At 39.7% G+C, this 16,882-nt stretch overlaps 1 protein-coding gene across 1 annotated transcript in view; it reads left to right on the top strand.

The window, feature by feature from the left end:
• The window catches only part of THSD7B (thrombospondin type 1 domain containing 7B), a 282,252-nt gene that overhangs the window by 137,122 nt on the left and 128,248 nt on the right, over nt 1–16,882 (top strand). Inside the window, exons 11-12 of the mRNA XM_019472194.1 lie at nt 2,834–2,966; nt 4,016–4,119. Of these exons, the coding sequence (XP_019327739.1) occupies nt 2,834–2,966; nt 4,016–4,119 (237 nt within the window). The remainder of the gene's footprint in view (nt 1–2,833; nt 2,967–4,015; nt 4,120–16,882) is intronic.

Below are 16,882 nucleotides of genomic sequence, written 5' to 3'. Positions count from 1 at the left end.
CCCAGCTTCTTGTGCACCTCCAGCCTTCTCAGTCGGTAGAGCATGGGAAGCTGAAAAGTCCTTGACTAGTGTAAGCACTGCTTGGCAACAACTAAAACATCGGTGTGTTATCAACTTTGTTCTCATCCTAAATCCAAACCACAGCACTGTACCAGCTACTAGGAAGGAAATTAACTCTATCCCAGCCGAAACCAGGACAAAAAGAAAGGTCAAGGAAATTGTAGATTACTCATCCTAACTTTGTTATGTAGAAAAACACAAGAACAAGTTATTACTCAGGATTTAAACATTTCAAGAATCAGATTCTGATAAACTGACCAGTATGGATTTATTGAGAACAAATAGTGCCCAATAAATTTAATCTCCTTTTTTTGACAGCATAGCTGCTCTAGTTAAGGGAAGTGGTAGATTTTTGACACATTAAACTTTTATCAGGAAGCTGAGGAACAGCGACTTGAATTAAATGACTGTTAAATGGGTACTCAGCTGCTTGAAAAATCTCACAGCGGATATCACTGTGAAAAGAGTCTGTCTCTGTCTCCTTTACTGCTTGCTATCACTAGTAAGATCCCATGAGCCTTCTCCTCTCCAGGCTGAAGAGTCCCAGCTTTCCTGGTCTCTTCTTGTGTGTCAAATGCTCCAGTCCCTAAATAGTCTTTGTGGCTGTTCACTGAACTCACTCCAGTATGCCCATGTCCTCCTTCTCCTGGGGAGCCCATAACTGGGCATGGCACCTAGATGTCTCACCAGTGCTGAAGAGAGGGAAAGGATCACCTCCCTTGGCCTGCTGGTGATGCTCTTCCCAATGCAGCTCAGGATGCTGTGGCCCTTCTTTGCTGCAAGGGCACATTGCTGCCTCACGGTCAACTTGTCCATCAGGGCTCCCACGTCCTTCTCTTGCAAAGGTGCTTCGGCTGATAGATGTCCACTATTCACGATCAAACTTGAACATGACCCAAGGAGAGTCCTACAGAAAACTCTTCTTGTCCCAATTCTATGTGCTATTTGTCTGAACAGCTTGTGTGCTTGAATAATAACATTAGTGGATGGTGCAGAGCTGAAAGAGATAGCAAACACAATAGACAATATATTAAGTCATCTTGAAATGACTGAGAAATTTCTCAAAATATGACTTGGGAAGGAAAAATCAATTGCACAAAGACAGAATGGGAAGTAAAGACCTCAGTACTGTCTCAGGCACTTCTGGAGATACAATGGACTACAAAATGAATGAAAGTCAACAATCTGAAATGCTAAAACTCATATTGGGCTTGTCAAACTCATGGGCACGTTGTATGTAAAACACCAAAGGTGTTACTGTAGTGTGCACTGGTGAGGCTGCAGGTGGGATGCCTTGTGTGCCGTGTTGTAAGGAAGTGAGTAATGAGAGATGATTAAATAGGACCTATGAAGAACTGGGTTTTCTTAGTTTAGAGAGGAGAAGACTTAGAGGGGGTACAAAGCCTTAAAATTTCGTAAAGGCTATGCTTCAGGCAATAGGGATAAAATATTTTTTTATGTCTAGTGGACAGAGATAAATAAGGTTTAGCTTAATTTACAGGAGCGATGATTTGGGTTAGATTTTAAGAAAATACTCTCTGTGAGGCTTTACAAGTGCTGAATCAGGCAACTGAAAGGAGACGGTAGGAAGCTGTAAAGCTGCCTCAGGTCCTGGCTGTTAAAGAAGCAGGAGGGGGATTGCCCTGGGTGCACTGATCCTGCCTCAAGGTAGCGGCTGGGGCGAGCAACCTCCTGTCAGGTCCAAAGTCCCTTTTGGGTGATCTCACAGTGATCGCACGTGTGCCAGTGAAGGCTTTTATAACTTGATATTTTTAGAGCCAACCATTTTTATTGGATTTGTACTTGTACTTTGTGTTCATGGTGTGACTTTTTGTAAGTTTTCCTTCTACTCTAATGCACTCTAATCTTGCTACTGAAGCTTTGGCCTTATCTTGAGCTGGAAAAATAATACTCGCTTAAGTGGGCTAATTTACACACCGCTTTCGTCTCTTGGATAAATCTGATGAAGTCCGCTATTAAAAGACGTTTGTCTGGTCTGGAATCCTTTATGGAGTTCTGTTGAGATGCCTTTTCAGTCTTCTAGCATCTGTTTTTGAAGTGTTAATACAGTACCCGAAGAAGTACTAATGCTATACATAGCGGTTAAACCAGCTCTCAATTTGTGCTTACCACTTACGCAGCCAAGGATTGCATTTGTTTTAACTATAGAGATATATAGATAAATCTTATCCTTGTCTTTCATGCTGCATTCTGTACTGTAGATTTTGTGAACTGTGTTTCCACGTGGATTGATTTTGCATCGACTCAGGTTAAGTAGAAAGTTAGCCCCTGTTGGTTGCAATGGTTTTTCTATCAGGAAGTTCTCATCTATAATTTCTAGACCCATAAAGATGGGTTACTGGTAGCAGCCTGAGACCACCAGAATGTGTTTTCAAAAACAAAATCTTCCATCGTGACTGTTTTTTTGTTTTTTATTCTTTTCTCCTGTTCAGGTGTTTAAGTATTTGCTCATACTTATTTTCTTGTCTGATTTGTTGTTCTGTTAAATAGACATTTTTCTGATGCATCTCTTAGGCTGTTGATTTATCAACCTTCCAGGTGCTGTTCTGCTGAACTACTGGTAATTTTAAAGTAAGAAATGGTAGCTTTTGATCCGACGTGCCATTCCCTCCCTTCTTTGGGTAGTGCCAGAGTGCTCCCAATTTCAAAATATAAATGAAATGCAAAGCATGTTTTTAACCAAGACAGACAGATCACTAACTCGGGGTGCCAGCTGTGTCTTGGAAGGCAATTTTTTTTCTTTATTTTACAGGCAATGCCACTGCAGTAAAGCAGTCCCGGTATAGGATTGTCGTTCAGGATGCTGCCAATGGGGGACAGGCATGCCCGGACACCTTGTATGAGGAAAGAGAATGTGAAGATATTCCCATCTGTCCAGTGTATAGGTAAAAAGCGTTAGCTTGGGATCAGTCTCTTGCTAGTGGGTTTCCACTTCTCTAGAAATGACTCGATTGTCCTGCACAATTTTCACCAGGAAACAGAACTGGAAAATGCAGAGTTAGAAACAAATAACAACGTGTGAACAATAAACCTTGCAAAATGTGTAGAAGTAGAGTTCAAATTGGAGATTTCAGTAGACCTGGCATCATCAGAACAAGAACCAATAGACACAGCTCCTAGAAATGGTAACCTCAGGGTTCGATGTGTTTAAGGAAGCTATTACTGGGAACGCCCCCCTCAATGTATCTAAAAATCAGTGTAAGCTATTTCGGGACCACAAGCACTCAACTGCCTTAATCATAATTGTATGCTTATTGCAGAAACTCTTGTCTTTTCCCCTGATGCTCTCACTCCAGTGAATAATATGCACTTTAAAAAATTCTGATTAGACAAATAGTACAATAGGGCAATTACTCACCGCTCTTCATTAAAATTCCGTGGCCCATCTGTTATACAATATTAGTAAATAGAAAAGCATTCTATCTTTGCATATAAATCTTCAGCCCGCACATGCTGTAGGACATGGTCTCAGAGCGGAGCGGGGAGCTGAAGGTGGTGCCACGGCAGGAGTCACACCGCTCAGCTCTGCCTGGCTCCGTACCACATAGCTGCTTTCTCGTGTTCTTGACTGGCACACGTCCTAGCATAGAAAGCAGATTGGGTACAGCATCAGTTGTATGAGAAGGGGCTTGCGGGAGGAGAGCCTGATTTCAAAGCCCACTGAAGGTGTTTCCTATGTATTTTATGTGACTTTGAACCATGCCCTACAAAAATGAGAAAGGGAAACATGGTTGGAGGATGATATGGCTTTCTAGAAGGTGAACCTTGCATCTGGATTTCAGTTCACGGTGCTTATTTCAGGAGTAATTACAGCTTTTTGACTTTATTTTTCCTTAAGTCTCCACCGTATATCGTCATTCGTAACTGAAGTTTTTGCCTGGACGTGCTGTTTTCCAGTTTTAACCACTGAATTGTTAACCGTTTCCTCTCGCAGGTGGAAGACCCACCGCTGGAGCCACTGTGTGCTGGTGCCGGATTCAGTGAGACAGGGTGTGCCGGGACACAGTGAGGCGTGTGGACACGGTTTGCAGTCGAGGGGTAAGCTTTCTCCATCCAGCCTCCAAATATTTAAGGTGTTGGAGGGGTGACATTTCAGTAGGGTCTTTACTCTTTTACAGTAGCTAATTTGGAAACTAAGTGACTGAAGCACTTAAAGTGTTTTGGGAAGTGGAGCCATTGTACAGTTTCGCTGCTGTGCTGGACGTTAAAGTACCAGTAACGTGTTAGTATGCTTGGAGTATAGGAGGGGGTGTATGCTCGGCATTGAGGTATCTTTATAGTAACCTGCTCCTCTGCCTAAGGATGAAGAATGTGGGCTTTAAAAGAATTATCTATCTATAGACCTCTATGAAGTAATCCATTCTTGGTGCTAAAAATGGAAAGGATAATTTCCTCGTGATTTTAAATTTTACTAGTAATTTGCCTGAGGCCTGATTTTCATTAAGACTATTAGAGAAGTTCAGCGTGGGTAAAGGCTTTGGGCTCCTGCCCTTGGCGTGATTAAGCACTTGGAAAATACAGTGATCCCCTTGTCTGAACAAAAGTGTTGAGAAGAATTTCACAATTCAGAGTATGTGATCAGAGTCTGTAGTGGTTCCTGCAGATGGCTGGAGATTTGGCTGTTATCAGTCTCCTGGGAAATCTAATGAAACCTTTAACAAAAGGTTATTTTTATTGAAAAAAAATTAGTATACAGGTATGCTAACTGAAGAAACTTGACATAATAATTTACTCCTTCACAAGGGTAGAAACTATTCTTTAAAGATGAAGTGAATTTCTTACATAATCTGGAAACAAAGGGAAAGAAAGAAAAGCCCTGACACTATGTGGGCTGCATCTGAAGGAAGAAATGTATTTTAAACTAAAGCTCAAAGGAGTAAATACCTTTAGGTTTTGACCACAAGCCTTTCCACAAGGTTTTCAAAGAGAGCTCTGTAAATTGAGATGTCCTAAAATGTATTCCTCAATCTCCATGTGAGGGGAAGGTAATCTTTATGCTCCAGTAGGTGCATGAACTTTGTATTAATCTTTCTCTGACAGAATTTGAAGTATAATAGAAGAGTATCACGCTTATTTTTGCCCTGTGGAGAATCCTCCAACAGTTACATGGGCTATGTGCCGTTCTGGGGTGATCACAGGAAAGGAATCCCATACCCTGGTGGGTTTAAGCAAAATTTGTTTCAGTGCCATGTTCACTTTTTGTAATTAACTCTGGTTTTTGTAACGGCTTTGGTTTTCATCATTACATGTAGTGATAGAACCAATCTGCTAGGTATTATTGAGGATGAGTGGGGTTTCAGGAAAATGAGTTCTCAGATGAAACCCATGGAAGAAGATTTTCAAGATGTTTCCTGCAAACAAGGGGAGTGATCTCCATGGAGAAGGCAGCTGAAACCAAGCTGCTAGCCCTGACCTTATTGCTTCTGAAAAACAAGCTGCTAGATTTTCAGTGATTCTATATCTTATCTATAGCAGTGTTTAGTAAGGGAAACTTTCATAAAGCTGCTATTAATACCTCACCTTGCTGCTATGTGAACTCTTCAAGAGCAGCTAGTGTGTGTGAAGAGGTGCTGTGTCACCATATTGTCAGGGAGTAGCCGTTTAGCCAAGGGTGGCGTTTGCTTACACTCCTTGCCAGGGTCTCTTCAGCCTGTAGACCTTGACACTGGAGGACTTCTGATCCTCTCATTCTTCACCATGAAGGGGGTCTTTGGAGATATTTTTGAAATAACAGATGAGGTGAGGCTGGGGATTTGGTTTGTTGAGCCTGGCGAAGTGTCTAATGGGAGTGGGGTTTACAGAGAAGATAGAGCCACACTCTTCCCAGAGGTGCACAGTGAAATAGCAGAAGATAATAATCATAGGCTGTAGTGAGAGAAATTCCCAGATTGCCTGGAGAGACTGTAGATTCCTTGGAGATACTGAAAACTCAGCTGAATAAGGTCTCGAGCAGCCTTTTCTAACTTTGAGGTCAGTCCCGCTTAGAGCAGGCATTGGATCTTCAGAGGTCCCTTCCATTCTAAATTATATTGTATGATTCTGTGAGTCTGTGAGTCTTTTCAGGGGAATCTGTGCCATCAGTGGAAGAAAGCCAGGTGTTATAGATAGATGCTTTCCTGCAATATTCAGGCATCCTACAAACGAGTTTGCATTTGAGGTATCGCCACGACTCCACACAGTAATTGGCTTGCATAATGTCTCAGCGTCTTTAGCCAGTAAGTGCTTATTCTCCAAAGAGTATTTATATGAATTTGCCCAGTTCCTTTTTTACCATGTAACAGCAATTACCCTTTTCCCACTGAAGATAGTCAGTCTTGCTGTTCCTTACAGCATCCATTTTTAGAATTTTTCTCTTTTGCTGTCCATATCCTGACTGTCATGTAAATAAGAGGATTTCAGTTTTCAGTGACTGTTGTATCTAGCCAATTATATAAGAGCATTGAATTCATATAAATTATTTCTAAAGAAAGCATATGTTTATGTGTACCTATTTAGAACGATGACTGTGCTGAGGGAAAATTAAGTCTGAAATGACTTTCAAGCTCCATTCTTTCTCTAGGCTAGACTTTGAGATAGATACTTACAGATCTTGTTCCATGAGTGTTTTCCCGGAAATTGCACATAAACGTACTATGTAACGTGCAGAAGATATCAGAATTTGTCTGTGAATAATAAGCAGAATAACCAAAGAGATAACAGCTGTCTGAAGCTGCAGTTTTCATGGCTTTATCTTGGAATGATATTACACTAATTACAACAGCGTTTCATTTTGTATATCAGCTTCAATGGACTAACTTATTCAGAAAACAATCATGCAGGTAAGAGAAAAGTAGCGTTTAGAACTAAGAAATATAGTTGTTATTTAAACTTCATTAAGGCATGATTTGCAAAAAGCCCCTGAGATAGGGCACTCGAGAGTAAAACAGGGTGGGGATATTACTGTTGCTTGACAGTGACATAGACAACATTTCTAACAGTAAATGAAGAGCTTTACAAGCTTTTCTGTTGCTATATAGCTGTCATTTTCCTCGACAAGTGACTAATTTACTAGAAGGTGTCAAGACTGTGAGAAAATTGCTTCTGCTTCAGATGCCCTTCAATGACTTTACTGTTCTCTGATGTTTGTGATAGAGGATCCTTCAGAAATGACCTCTCCCTTCAGTGCTGACATGAGCAGCCACCTTAGACATTTACATTTTTGGGGAAAAAATGTGTTGCTCATTACAAGGGATTGTTAAGGTTTAATTAGTGGATGGAAAGCCTGTTTTAAGCAAGTGTCTTTGAAGGTTGCTTCAAAAGCCATTTGTAAAGTAAATAGACATGTATTAAAGACCAGACTGATGTAATGAGACTCGGCTTTAAAAACCAGTCTTGGAAATACACTGACAACATGGTTATGAAAAAAGTAGTTACTTTCCAAAAGCAAGGAGAAGCTGCAGCAATGGAACATGTCATGTCTTATTTCTCCTGCTCTTGCCACTTCTTAACTGTGATTCATTTGGGGGATTTGACCATATCTCCCCCCATTAACGAGACAGTAAGTCCATCTCAGAGCTGTAGCTCCCCCTCACAAGAATACAGAAACGCTGTGACACAGAGCAGCAAATATTCTTAGAGAATAATTTATTGATTTACGTACAGGAAAACAGCAACAAACCCACCAATGCAGTAATGAGAAACTACTCCTCTGCTTTGGAGAAGTGCACTCTCCCTGGCTCACCTGAGGTCACGGGGCGGATCGATACTGGGTAGCCTCATTGTGCATCTCAGTAGAATATTTCTTTGGGCATGCTCTTCTATCAGACCACGTGTGATGTATTTCTTTCCTTCTTTAACCGGGTTGTGAATTCACACCACGTGGACTTTGCTAAGATGGTTGGTGTTAAATATAATCCGTTTCAGTTGAAAAGTTGATGTATGAATTGACAGTGAAAAAGTAGAACGCAGGCAGCACCAGACTCAAGCAATTTAAGATTCCTGTCTCCTTCATTGCAGGTTTCTGGCTCTTGCTCTGGAGCTTCCTGATAGCTATAGGGATATTGCAGACAAGACCGGTTTTAGAGTGAGATGCAGATCAAAACCTTATCATTATGAGAACAAGAATTGTAACAGTCTGCTGCCTAAGTTTTCTGAGTGTGTCTAAATGCAGTGATAGTTCCAGTAAAATCTTACATAAAATGTAGGTAGAACTGTGATTGCAAACATAATTTGTAATAAATTAGTGACTAAGTTAACATGTGTTCCATACTAAGCAAGATGAAAGGAAGAATTTTCGTATTGCCTTTTAACGTTGCATCTACAAAGATATTTCAAACAGGCATCCTTTAGCTGTATTATCTAGTGTATTATCAATCTGTAACACGATAATGGCCATATACATTACTGTTGTTTCTGCTGAAATTATTTTATGGTAACCTATTTATAATGAGACGTGCCATCACAAAAAAATCAGTGTTACCATTTTTTTGCTCATAAGATAGTCACCCAACAGTTCGTATTCCCTGTTTTGTAGGTAGTTAATATAACTGCTGATTAGCTAAATTAACAGAGGCATTCGTTGTAATTTGAGTTGCAGAATGCTTTTGCACAGAATTACCAATTTCAGGAGGTACATATTAGAATCCTGTTATAATTTACAGGCGAGAGGCAATGTGATAACCTAAAGTTTACAATGAATACATTTATGATAGTAAACGTGGTGAAGACACGGACTGCTTCAGTTAGATGGTGATATTTTATGAGTAGTGCTTTGCGGTGCAGTCCTGTGTATAAATCTGTCCAGCCGATAGCAGCTTATCTGTCATCAGTAGCTCCCTCCAATATTACCTTTGCCTGGTAGGACACTGGCACCTTCAGCCTTAATTCTTGAGTGATGCTGGGGGTTCATTAGGTTTGTCAGTGTTTTTTCTGATGGTGCTGGTCTAGGGACCTACTGGTAAGGGGTGGTTGCGGGGACACAAGTAGGAGCACAGCAAGCTGAACTTGAGCGGTCCCAGCCAGCGTCGCTGTCTGGAAGACACCTGCCTGGCAGCTGGTGGCATTGGTAGCAAATAGTTGAGGGGAAAAATAATTACCAGGGTAAGGACAGGTGCTGAGTCTTGCTGGTGATACGTTTGAAAGGAAAGTTTGTGAAGCACGGTCTGTCTAGGATGGGGATTGAGGTTCAGGGGGTGGCCTTTCCAGGATGGAGAGCCTCAGTCTGTTATCAGCCATGTCTCCCTGGGGCTTTGCTGACACTTTACTGATGTAGCCGCTCTACATCATATTGCAAATTCATAAAGTACGTATTATCTGTATTGTTATTTTCTTGTCACTGATAATGCAATTTTTAACTTACAAACACATGGAGAGTAATAAGTTGATAAGAAACAACCAAACCAGAACTGATTTACTATTGTTTGTTCTTGATAATCTGATTTCTTTCCTTGACGAGGCGGCGGGCTGGAGGTTAGGCAATAAGGTAAGTGGAAAGCGGCACAGATAATATTCCCTTGACTTTAGGAAGACCTTGAGTCCAGTCCAACGTGACAGTCTCCCATGTGCAATAAGAAAGTATGACCTAGAGAAATGCAGGATGAGGTGGTTGTGCAACTTGTTGAAAAAACGCAGTCAAAGCTCTGTTATCAGTTGCTTGCTGTCAACCAGGAAGGCCATTTCAGATAGCTTCCCGTGGGGCACACGTGCTCTTGGCCGTCTTCAGTATTTTCACTAATGGCGTGTATAATGAAATAGAGAGTACACCTATAACACATCTGGGTATTTGCAAATTGTGAGTAATTTGAAGGGCAGGCCAAAAATACAAGTTGGATGGATTTGAGCATGCCCTGAAATCAGAAAAGTGAACCTTTCATTAAAGAAAAAAAATGTGCAGCACTCGCACTATGTGGAAAGATGGGCAGCAGTATTGAAGAGGTAAGTCTGGAATTAAAAGTTATGGACTATGCGTTAGCAGTTTTATACTGTTAAAAAAAAATGTACATCATAAAATCATATATTTTACATTTTTCTTCTGATCTCCAACTTCCTGAAGTTTATTCTTCTGCTTCCTAAAATAGAGTATTTTTAACAGGTAATCCTCCCTTTTATTTTTGTTCCATAAAACTTTCTGCCACTGTAAATGATGACAAACAATTAAGGTAAAATAAAAATGTCAAAACTTTCTCCTGAGTAATTCCAATTCCTGGTTTGCCAACAAATTCAGAATAGATTAGGAATCTTTTTTGAAAATACCCAGATTTCATTAACAGAAACAAATAAGGTATTTAGGAGTCTAAGCTCTGGCGAATATCGGTGAACAAGGTAAAATCTCTTGAACTTAATGGAAGTTTACCCTTGATTTTACATTTAAAACTTATCTTCAGTCTTGGTGAACTACGTATATCTGCGCACAGGAGTTTGTAATCTGAGAGATTTATCACTGCAGTATGGATGTTTTATGGCATGAGTCTGGATTGTTTGTATCTAATTTCTATCAGTTTACCTATAGGCTTTGATCTTTAAGTTATTTCCCAAAGCCTGGGTTTAATTGTGGATTTGATAGCAGATTAGCTGCATGCAAAATGTGTGACAATGTTTCACAAAGGGGAAAACAAGGAAAAATTAAGGAGGAGGAGACAAAAATACAATACTAATATCATGTATGCATGTATGCATTCTTAGCCTTTCCTGCACCAGTGGAATGAGGAGGGTATCCTCTCCCAGACAGATTTTCTGTGGGATTGATTTCAGTTTTGGAACATCAGAATTGACCGGGAGCAGGAGGAGAGGGGAAGGGACAGATGAGGCTACGTGAGATGTGATGGGTCAATCTCTGAGCATTTCATGGCTGCCTTTGAGATTCCTGCAGTTTAATGTATGAGAAATAAAATCACCTGCTTGTACAGAAATCATCCTGGGCCAATTTCTTAAAACCTGGCTGTGTAGCAGAGTTGTCTGTGTAAATATGTGCATGGCTGTACTGGAGTCTGCAGCTGGGTACTGGTTTGGGGAATGGAAATTCATCCTCGTACTGTATTACATCCCACTGATCTCCAGGTAATGCGTTCCTGTAGACCAATTTTTCTTTCCTTGGGTCTTAGTTGATAGGACAAGGGGAAGAAAGATTGATACTGATTTTCCAGTGACAGGTTGTTCACAAGAGAGTGATGGTGGACTACCCTCCTTTTTAAATGGAAGATGTCAGCAGGCATCACAAGATGCTTACAACAGTGCTACTATATTTCAGGCTGGGTCTGGCCCAGCTTCTACCTCAGGTATAGCTGCTGTAAGAGTATTTCATAGGCGGTAGGAGAATTGGCATGACATTACTTTATAGACACTAACTAAGAGCAAGAGAGACTCCAACTCATTTCTGTCACTGCAGCCTTATGCCAACAACATAAAAATTGAAGAGACTCTTAGAGAATTTGTCGTGACAGCAACCTACAGTGCAACGTTTTATCCAAAGGCAACTCAGTAATCTGTAGACTTTCCGTAAAATAGAGATGATGAAGACTGTGTCAGATAAATTACGTATATTTGATTTCCTTCAAAAACAGGACAGTATATTCCACTCTGCAGAAGGAAATAAGCAGGTTTTCTAGCTTAACTATATGCTGTTCCTATCTGATAAACAAAACAAATATCAGCAGCTTAGTACCACACACAGCATTTGTTTTCTGGGGCGGGGGGAAGTCTTGATCAAGTCTTTTGAAGCCAGAAGGCATAAACACTGAAAATGTATACTACAAGTGTGTACCAGTAGAGGGATTGTTAAAAGATCAAAATGAGAAGTAAAGCAGAGGAACATCAAAGCTTTCCAGGCTATGTATTTCTGCCTTGATTAGGAGGAAGGAGGGGGGAAACAAAGTTTTAGATCAATAGGAAATGGCCCGATCACCTCAAAGTCAAAGGCAGCACCATCCAAATGTGTACAATTTACAGGAATTGCTAGAGCATCTCAATCATAAAAGTCCCAAATGATCTAACAGTACGTATACCATATTTAACAGGTACACAGAGAGAGTCGAGATCATCTTATCTGAAGGAAACTCCTTTTTAAATGTAAGGGTAGATAGATTTTCATTTTGTCTTTCATCCCTCTGATTAAGTTCAGCTCTCTTTGGTCCTCCTAGGATTTCTTTCATCTAGTGTGTAGTCTGTATGATCTAAGCAACTATCGTTGGTGAAAGTCGTTTTTGGGGTCCTTTTTTAAATGATGGATTGTCATTAAACAGAGTATAGTAGATGAAAGAGGTCCAGGGAGAACCAAACTGTGCTGAGACTTACGCAGGAGGATGAAAGACATAATGAGAGACATAATGAAGACAATCTCTCCCTCAAACTGGAGACAGGCCCTTCCAATTATGACTTGTTTTTAGCACCAGCTTCCAGCAATTTAAAATCCCAGATATGAACAGTTGATTCAGACTTTTTGTAGAAATCTGAGAAATTTTTATTATATGAACAGTAGGCCTGGGTGGTCATGCTTCATGGAGAGGATGTTATAAACTATAACGGAAGACTTTTCTGTGGCCACGGGTGGGTTGTAAGTAGACCTGATCACACAGCCTCATGTGCTCCTTATCAAAAATACAGGAGCCATTTCATCCTAAAACTCTGTTTCGTTAACTTAGAACCTGAAACATGAGGGTTTATAGTCCTTAACATTTTATATCATCTCATGTAACTGTCACTGTAACTAGCTATAAAAATATCTGATTTTTTTCATGTTTTTCCTAACCTTTTGGCCTCTGCCTGTGTCTGGCATACCTCAGTTCCATGGGTTAACCCTGCAGTGAGTAAACTATTTTAGTTTCTTGATGATTTTCAATTTAATTGAAACAACCTTTGTTCTTAAGACATTTGAGTCCCGTTTAGTCTCCTTTTCTGTTTGCTATTTTATGTAACACTTTCATGTCCCTCTTGTTCACCTCTCCGTGTTGCAGGCAGTCCCATTCAGTACTGATTTAGATCTACTTTTGTTTTTATAAAATTTTAATTTTCACCTTGTCATGGTTGTGCTGTTTACAAATCCAAAGATAATTCATGCCAAAGCTGCTGTGGTTCATAGGGAAATTGTTAAAAATTTATCTGAGCTGAGCAGGATAAGATCCAGGTTCTCTGGAAAATGGCCTTAAGGAGAACTTTTCTTCAAATAGACACTTTAAATGGGAAGCCTTGAAGCATGACCAAAAATAAGCAAGTTTATTAAAAACCTTTTATACTATCAGTTGTCAGGAGAACATTAGAGATGTTATTCTCCAAGTCTTTACCAGAATAACCTCTTCCTTGTCCATAATGATCTCAGTCAAGTGGAATGCCAAATTCTGAGAAATTCCAGAGACATTAACTGGAAGGATAAAGACCATTCGTTTATTCTTACAGTACGATGGTACCAAAGGAGCTCAGTTTGATACTTATTTTACCTAGCTGAAGAAATGGACGGTTCTGGGTTGAAATGCTGATCCTGCTTAAGTCAATGAAATATTAAAGGACTCTGTCAGTTCTTTGGAACACCATCCCCCCAAAAAAAACCCCAACAAACAACCAAACCCAACTGTTTTCCTGTGAAAGGAAAAAGGGAGATGTTGAAAGGAATGCAGAATTTGATTTATAGCAGATATTGTTCATTGTCAGACTGCTAAGGTTTGGACTGCCTGGGGAATTTCCTTCAGAGGAGCTTAGTAAAAGTTGTAGTTTGCATTTTCCCTTATTCTGCATCAGTTAGAAAGCACTTCTTATTGGAAATTGTTGAGTTAGGTTTCTTTGAATAATTAAGCAGTAATACTCAACATGAATATTAGCATCCTAAATGGCAGAGCTCATCAGTGTGGCTTACTATAAATCTTCAGGCACAAGATTTGTTAAATGTGACATGCCACAAAGGTGCAAAGGGAATCCCTGTGTCACATTCGTTGAATCTGAATATGTATATTTATGTTACTCCAATAGCTTTATGTCTGCACTAGAGGTTTTAGACATGAGTTTTCAATTTCAGAATTAATGAATAACCTTAGCTCAAACTATCTTTCAAAATTCCCAGCATCTTTCTTTCAAACGGGTGCACTAAAGTGACAGAGTAACTGGAAGTGACTGGGATACTTATGAAGTGCTTGCACTTGCAAGTATACATCAATTAACTGTGAAATGGTCAATGAGACGTTTGCTTTATGCATCCAGTGGTGCTCTTTTCTGTTGGCACCATTTCTAAATATGTTCAGAAATATTAAAAATACTGAGCAGTGTGTTTAGCACTTTCTAAACCAGTCTGATGATTGCAGCAGTAATACTTCTGAGCATTTTTCCTGTTGGAAACACCCCTTCTTCCCTTTCGTTAACAGTGTTGTCATTGATTTGCTTCTCAAAGGACTCAGGAGAATTCCATCTTCTCTTTATATTATAATAAATCAAGAGAAACTTCATCCAATTCTTTATATTATAATAAATAAAAAGAAACTTCATCCAAAAAATTGGAATTCCACTCGAATAAAATTACTACACAAGAAAAAGCCATCTCTATACTTTGATGGCAATAGATAGTAATGAAAAACTGTCACCTTCTAACAAAGATTTTTCTAAAGTCAATTTTTTTCCTAGCATCCGCTGGTTTTGCCTGGTGCGTGCATCATTTATTAAAGGATTGCTGATATTGGCTTTGTGAAATAAGGAAAGTTTGGAATAATATATTCTGATATTTGACAGAGTTTTCCTGAAGTAGGGTATTTTGTAATGTCAAATTTGGATCTTGGATGTGAAGGCTTGTAGCAAATGTGACTTTTTACTGCTTTTCTGGTCAATTCTAACATCAGTACTATTGTTCCTTCTTGACAGTTCACTAAAGTTTCAGTCCTGCAATCATATATTTGTTTTCTTTGATATGTGCCCCAAGGTGATTGAAATTTCTTCGAGTTACCTCTTTTCTACTGTCTCTTGGATATTAACTTTCTGTATGTTTGTTTTTATCCTGGTCTTTGTGTTGGCAAAGGAAACGCCTGAACTAGAGGTACACAATATGAGGGAATCTAACTGATCTATTAAAATGTAATAGGCTTGTCGAAGGCCATCTACTTCAGCATTTGTTTAATTCAGGATGAAGTAGATCAGCACGTCCTCTGGGAATGGATGACGTGAGAGGGCAGCACTCCCAACCACCGCTGTGTGATAGGAATATAATATGGGCTTCCACAGCCTCTGCCCTTGCTGACCAGGAGCCTTCGCTGCTGGCTTATTTTATTCCTTATGCTCTGGGAGGGCATCTTAGTAATAGGTACTTATTAACGATATTTGAGAAAATCAAGTGGAAATTGGTCTGCAGAACTGAGCAGCTACGTGCAGACATGAACTCTTGAGAGAGTTTGAGGCATTTAGCTCTTCTGTTGCATTTTAACCCCCTGGAGCATGTGACGTGGTCATGGCAGACATCATTTGGGGCACACTGGGGAATTTCTGGGGCAAATCAGACGTACCGTGTTTGTGAGAAGTTGCTTTGACCAGCAGGTGCTTTTTCAGTACCGCTTTGAAAGGATCAGTTAGTAGAGCACATAAAAATCACTGCCTGCAAGATGGATGGGTTTTGTGCTGACTATGTTGCTGGTGAAGTTGCATGTGAGCAAACCTCCAAAGAAACAAGGAATACATTTGTGCTTTAAAAATAAATAGATACCTTCAGTGCCTAGTTTCATGGAGTATAAATTTTTGTGTAATCTAAGCACATCTGCTCATAATAATTAACTTCTGTGGTGTATGAAAGGAAAAGCTACATCAGCTCTATGGTATGATGAGATGGATTGCTTTCTATCTGTTCATCATAATGATTAATTGTAGCGTTTATAGGAAGATGGCTGCTTTTTATTCATTTTTGGGTTTAGATCATGTATCTTGCTTTTTTTTTTTAGCTTATTTAAATGTAAATACTCTGCAAATCTGGTATGAAAGCATAAACTTCCCAATTTTAAGTGCTTTGATGAGAAACAGGGCAAAATATGTCTCTGCTTAAATTGTCTTATCTGAAGACTTTGAAAGATGCCTGTCTTTGCTAGTGAGATGAATTTCACAGGTAAATGTAAATATTGAAAGTAACCATGAAAGAAATTTAGAAGGATTATGGAATGTCATTTGACCCTGAGAGCTGGTGTTTCCAAGGGGCAAACTTAATAATAATGAAAGATATTAGCAATTTGCAGTTGGTCCTGTGGTTTTGCAAGTATTAAATATTTACTATGAGTGAAATAATAATCTGATGTGTTTCCAGAAATTAAATACACTTAATTCTTGGGCTTTAGTTCAGTAAAATTTAAGAATGTGCTTTGTGGAATGTAAGCTTTCAGGTTTGCAGTAGAAGAAGTGATGGATAGACAAGTACAGCTATCAATTAGCGCTAACCTGTCAAGTACGTTGATCAGGGGAGCCCAATGATCCTGTTGTATTTTCTCCCAGTGCCGTCATCATCTTCTTCCATTACTTGAAAACAAGTTAATATGTGTTGTATAGATGAAGGTCAGCCGCAGGTTTTTATTGGTGTTGAGTTTGCACAGTAAGAATGGTGGAAGCAAAAGAAATGATGTGTGGAGAGCATTTATTGAGCAAAAGTCTGAAAGTCAGGTAAAGTTGCAGCAGGTGTGTACAGAATTTAGCCTACTATTTAAAAATCTCTCTGGGTTGCTCAAATCATAGAATCATAGACTCATAGAATAGTTTGGGTTGGAAGGGACCTCTAAAGGTCATCTACAACCCCCCTCCTGCCGTGGGCAGGGACATCTTCAAATAAATCAGGTTGCTCAGAGTCCCGTCCAACCTGACCTTGAATGTTGCCAGGGATGGG

The sequence above is a fragment of the Aptenodytes forsteri genome, unplaced genomic scaffold, assembly GCF_000699145.1.
Source record: "Aptenodytes forsteri isolate BGI_AS27 unplaced genomic scaffold, ASM69914v1 Scaffold11, whole genome shotgun sequence".
Lineage (NCBI taxonomy): Eukaryota > Metazoa > Chordata > Aves > Sphenisciformes > Spheniscidae > Aptenodytes > Aptenodytes forsteri.
The sequence above is the reverse complement of the archived record's forward strand: the minus strand, read 5'-3'. Positions and strand labels throughout refer to the sequence as shown.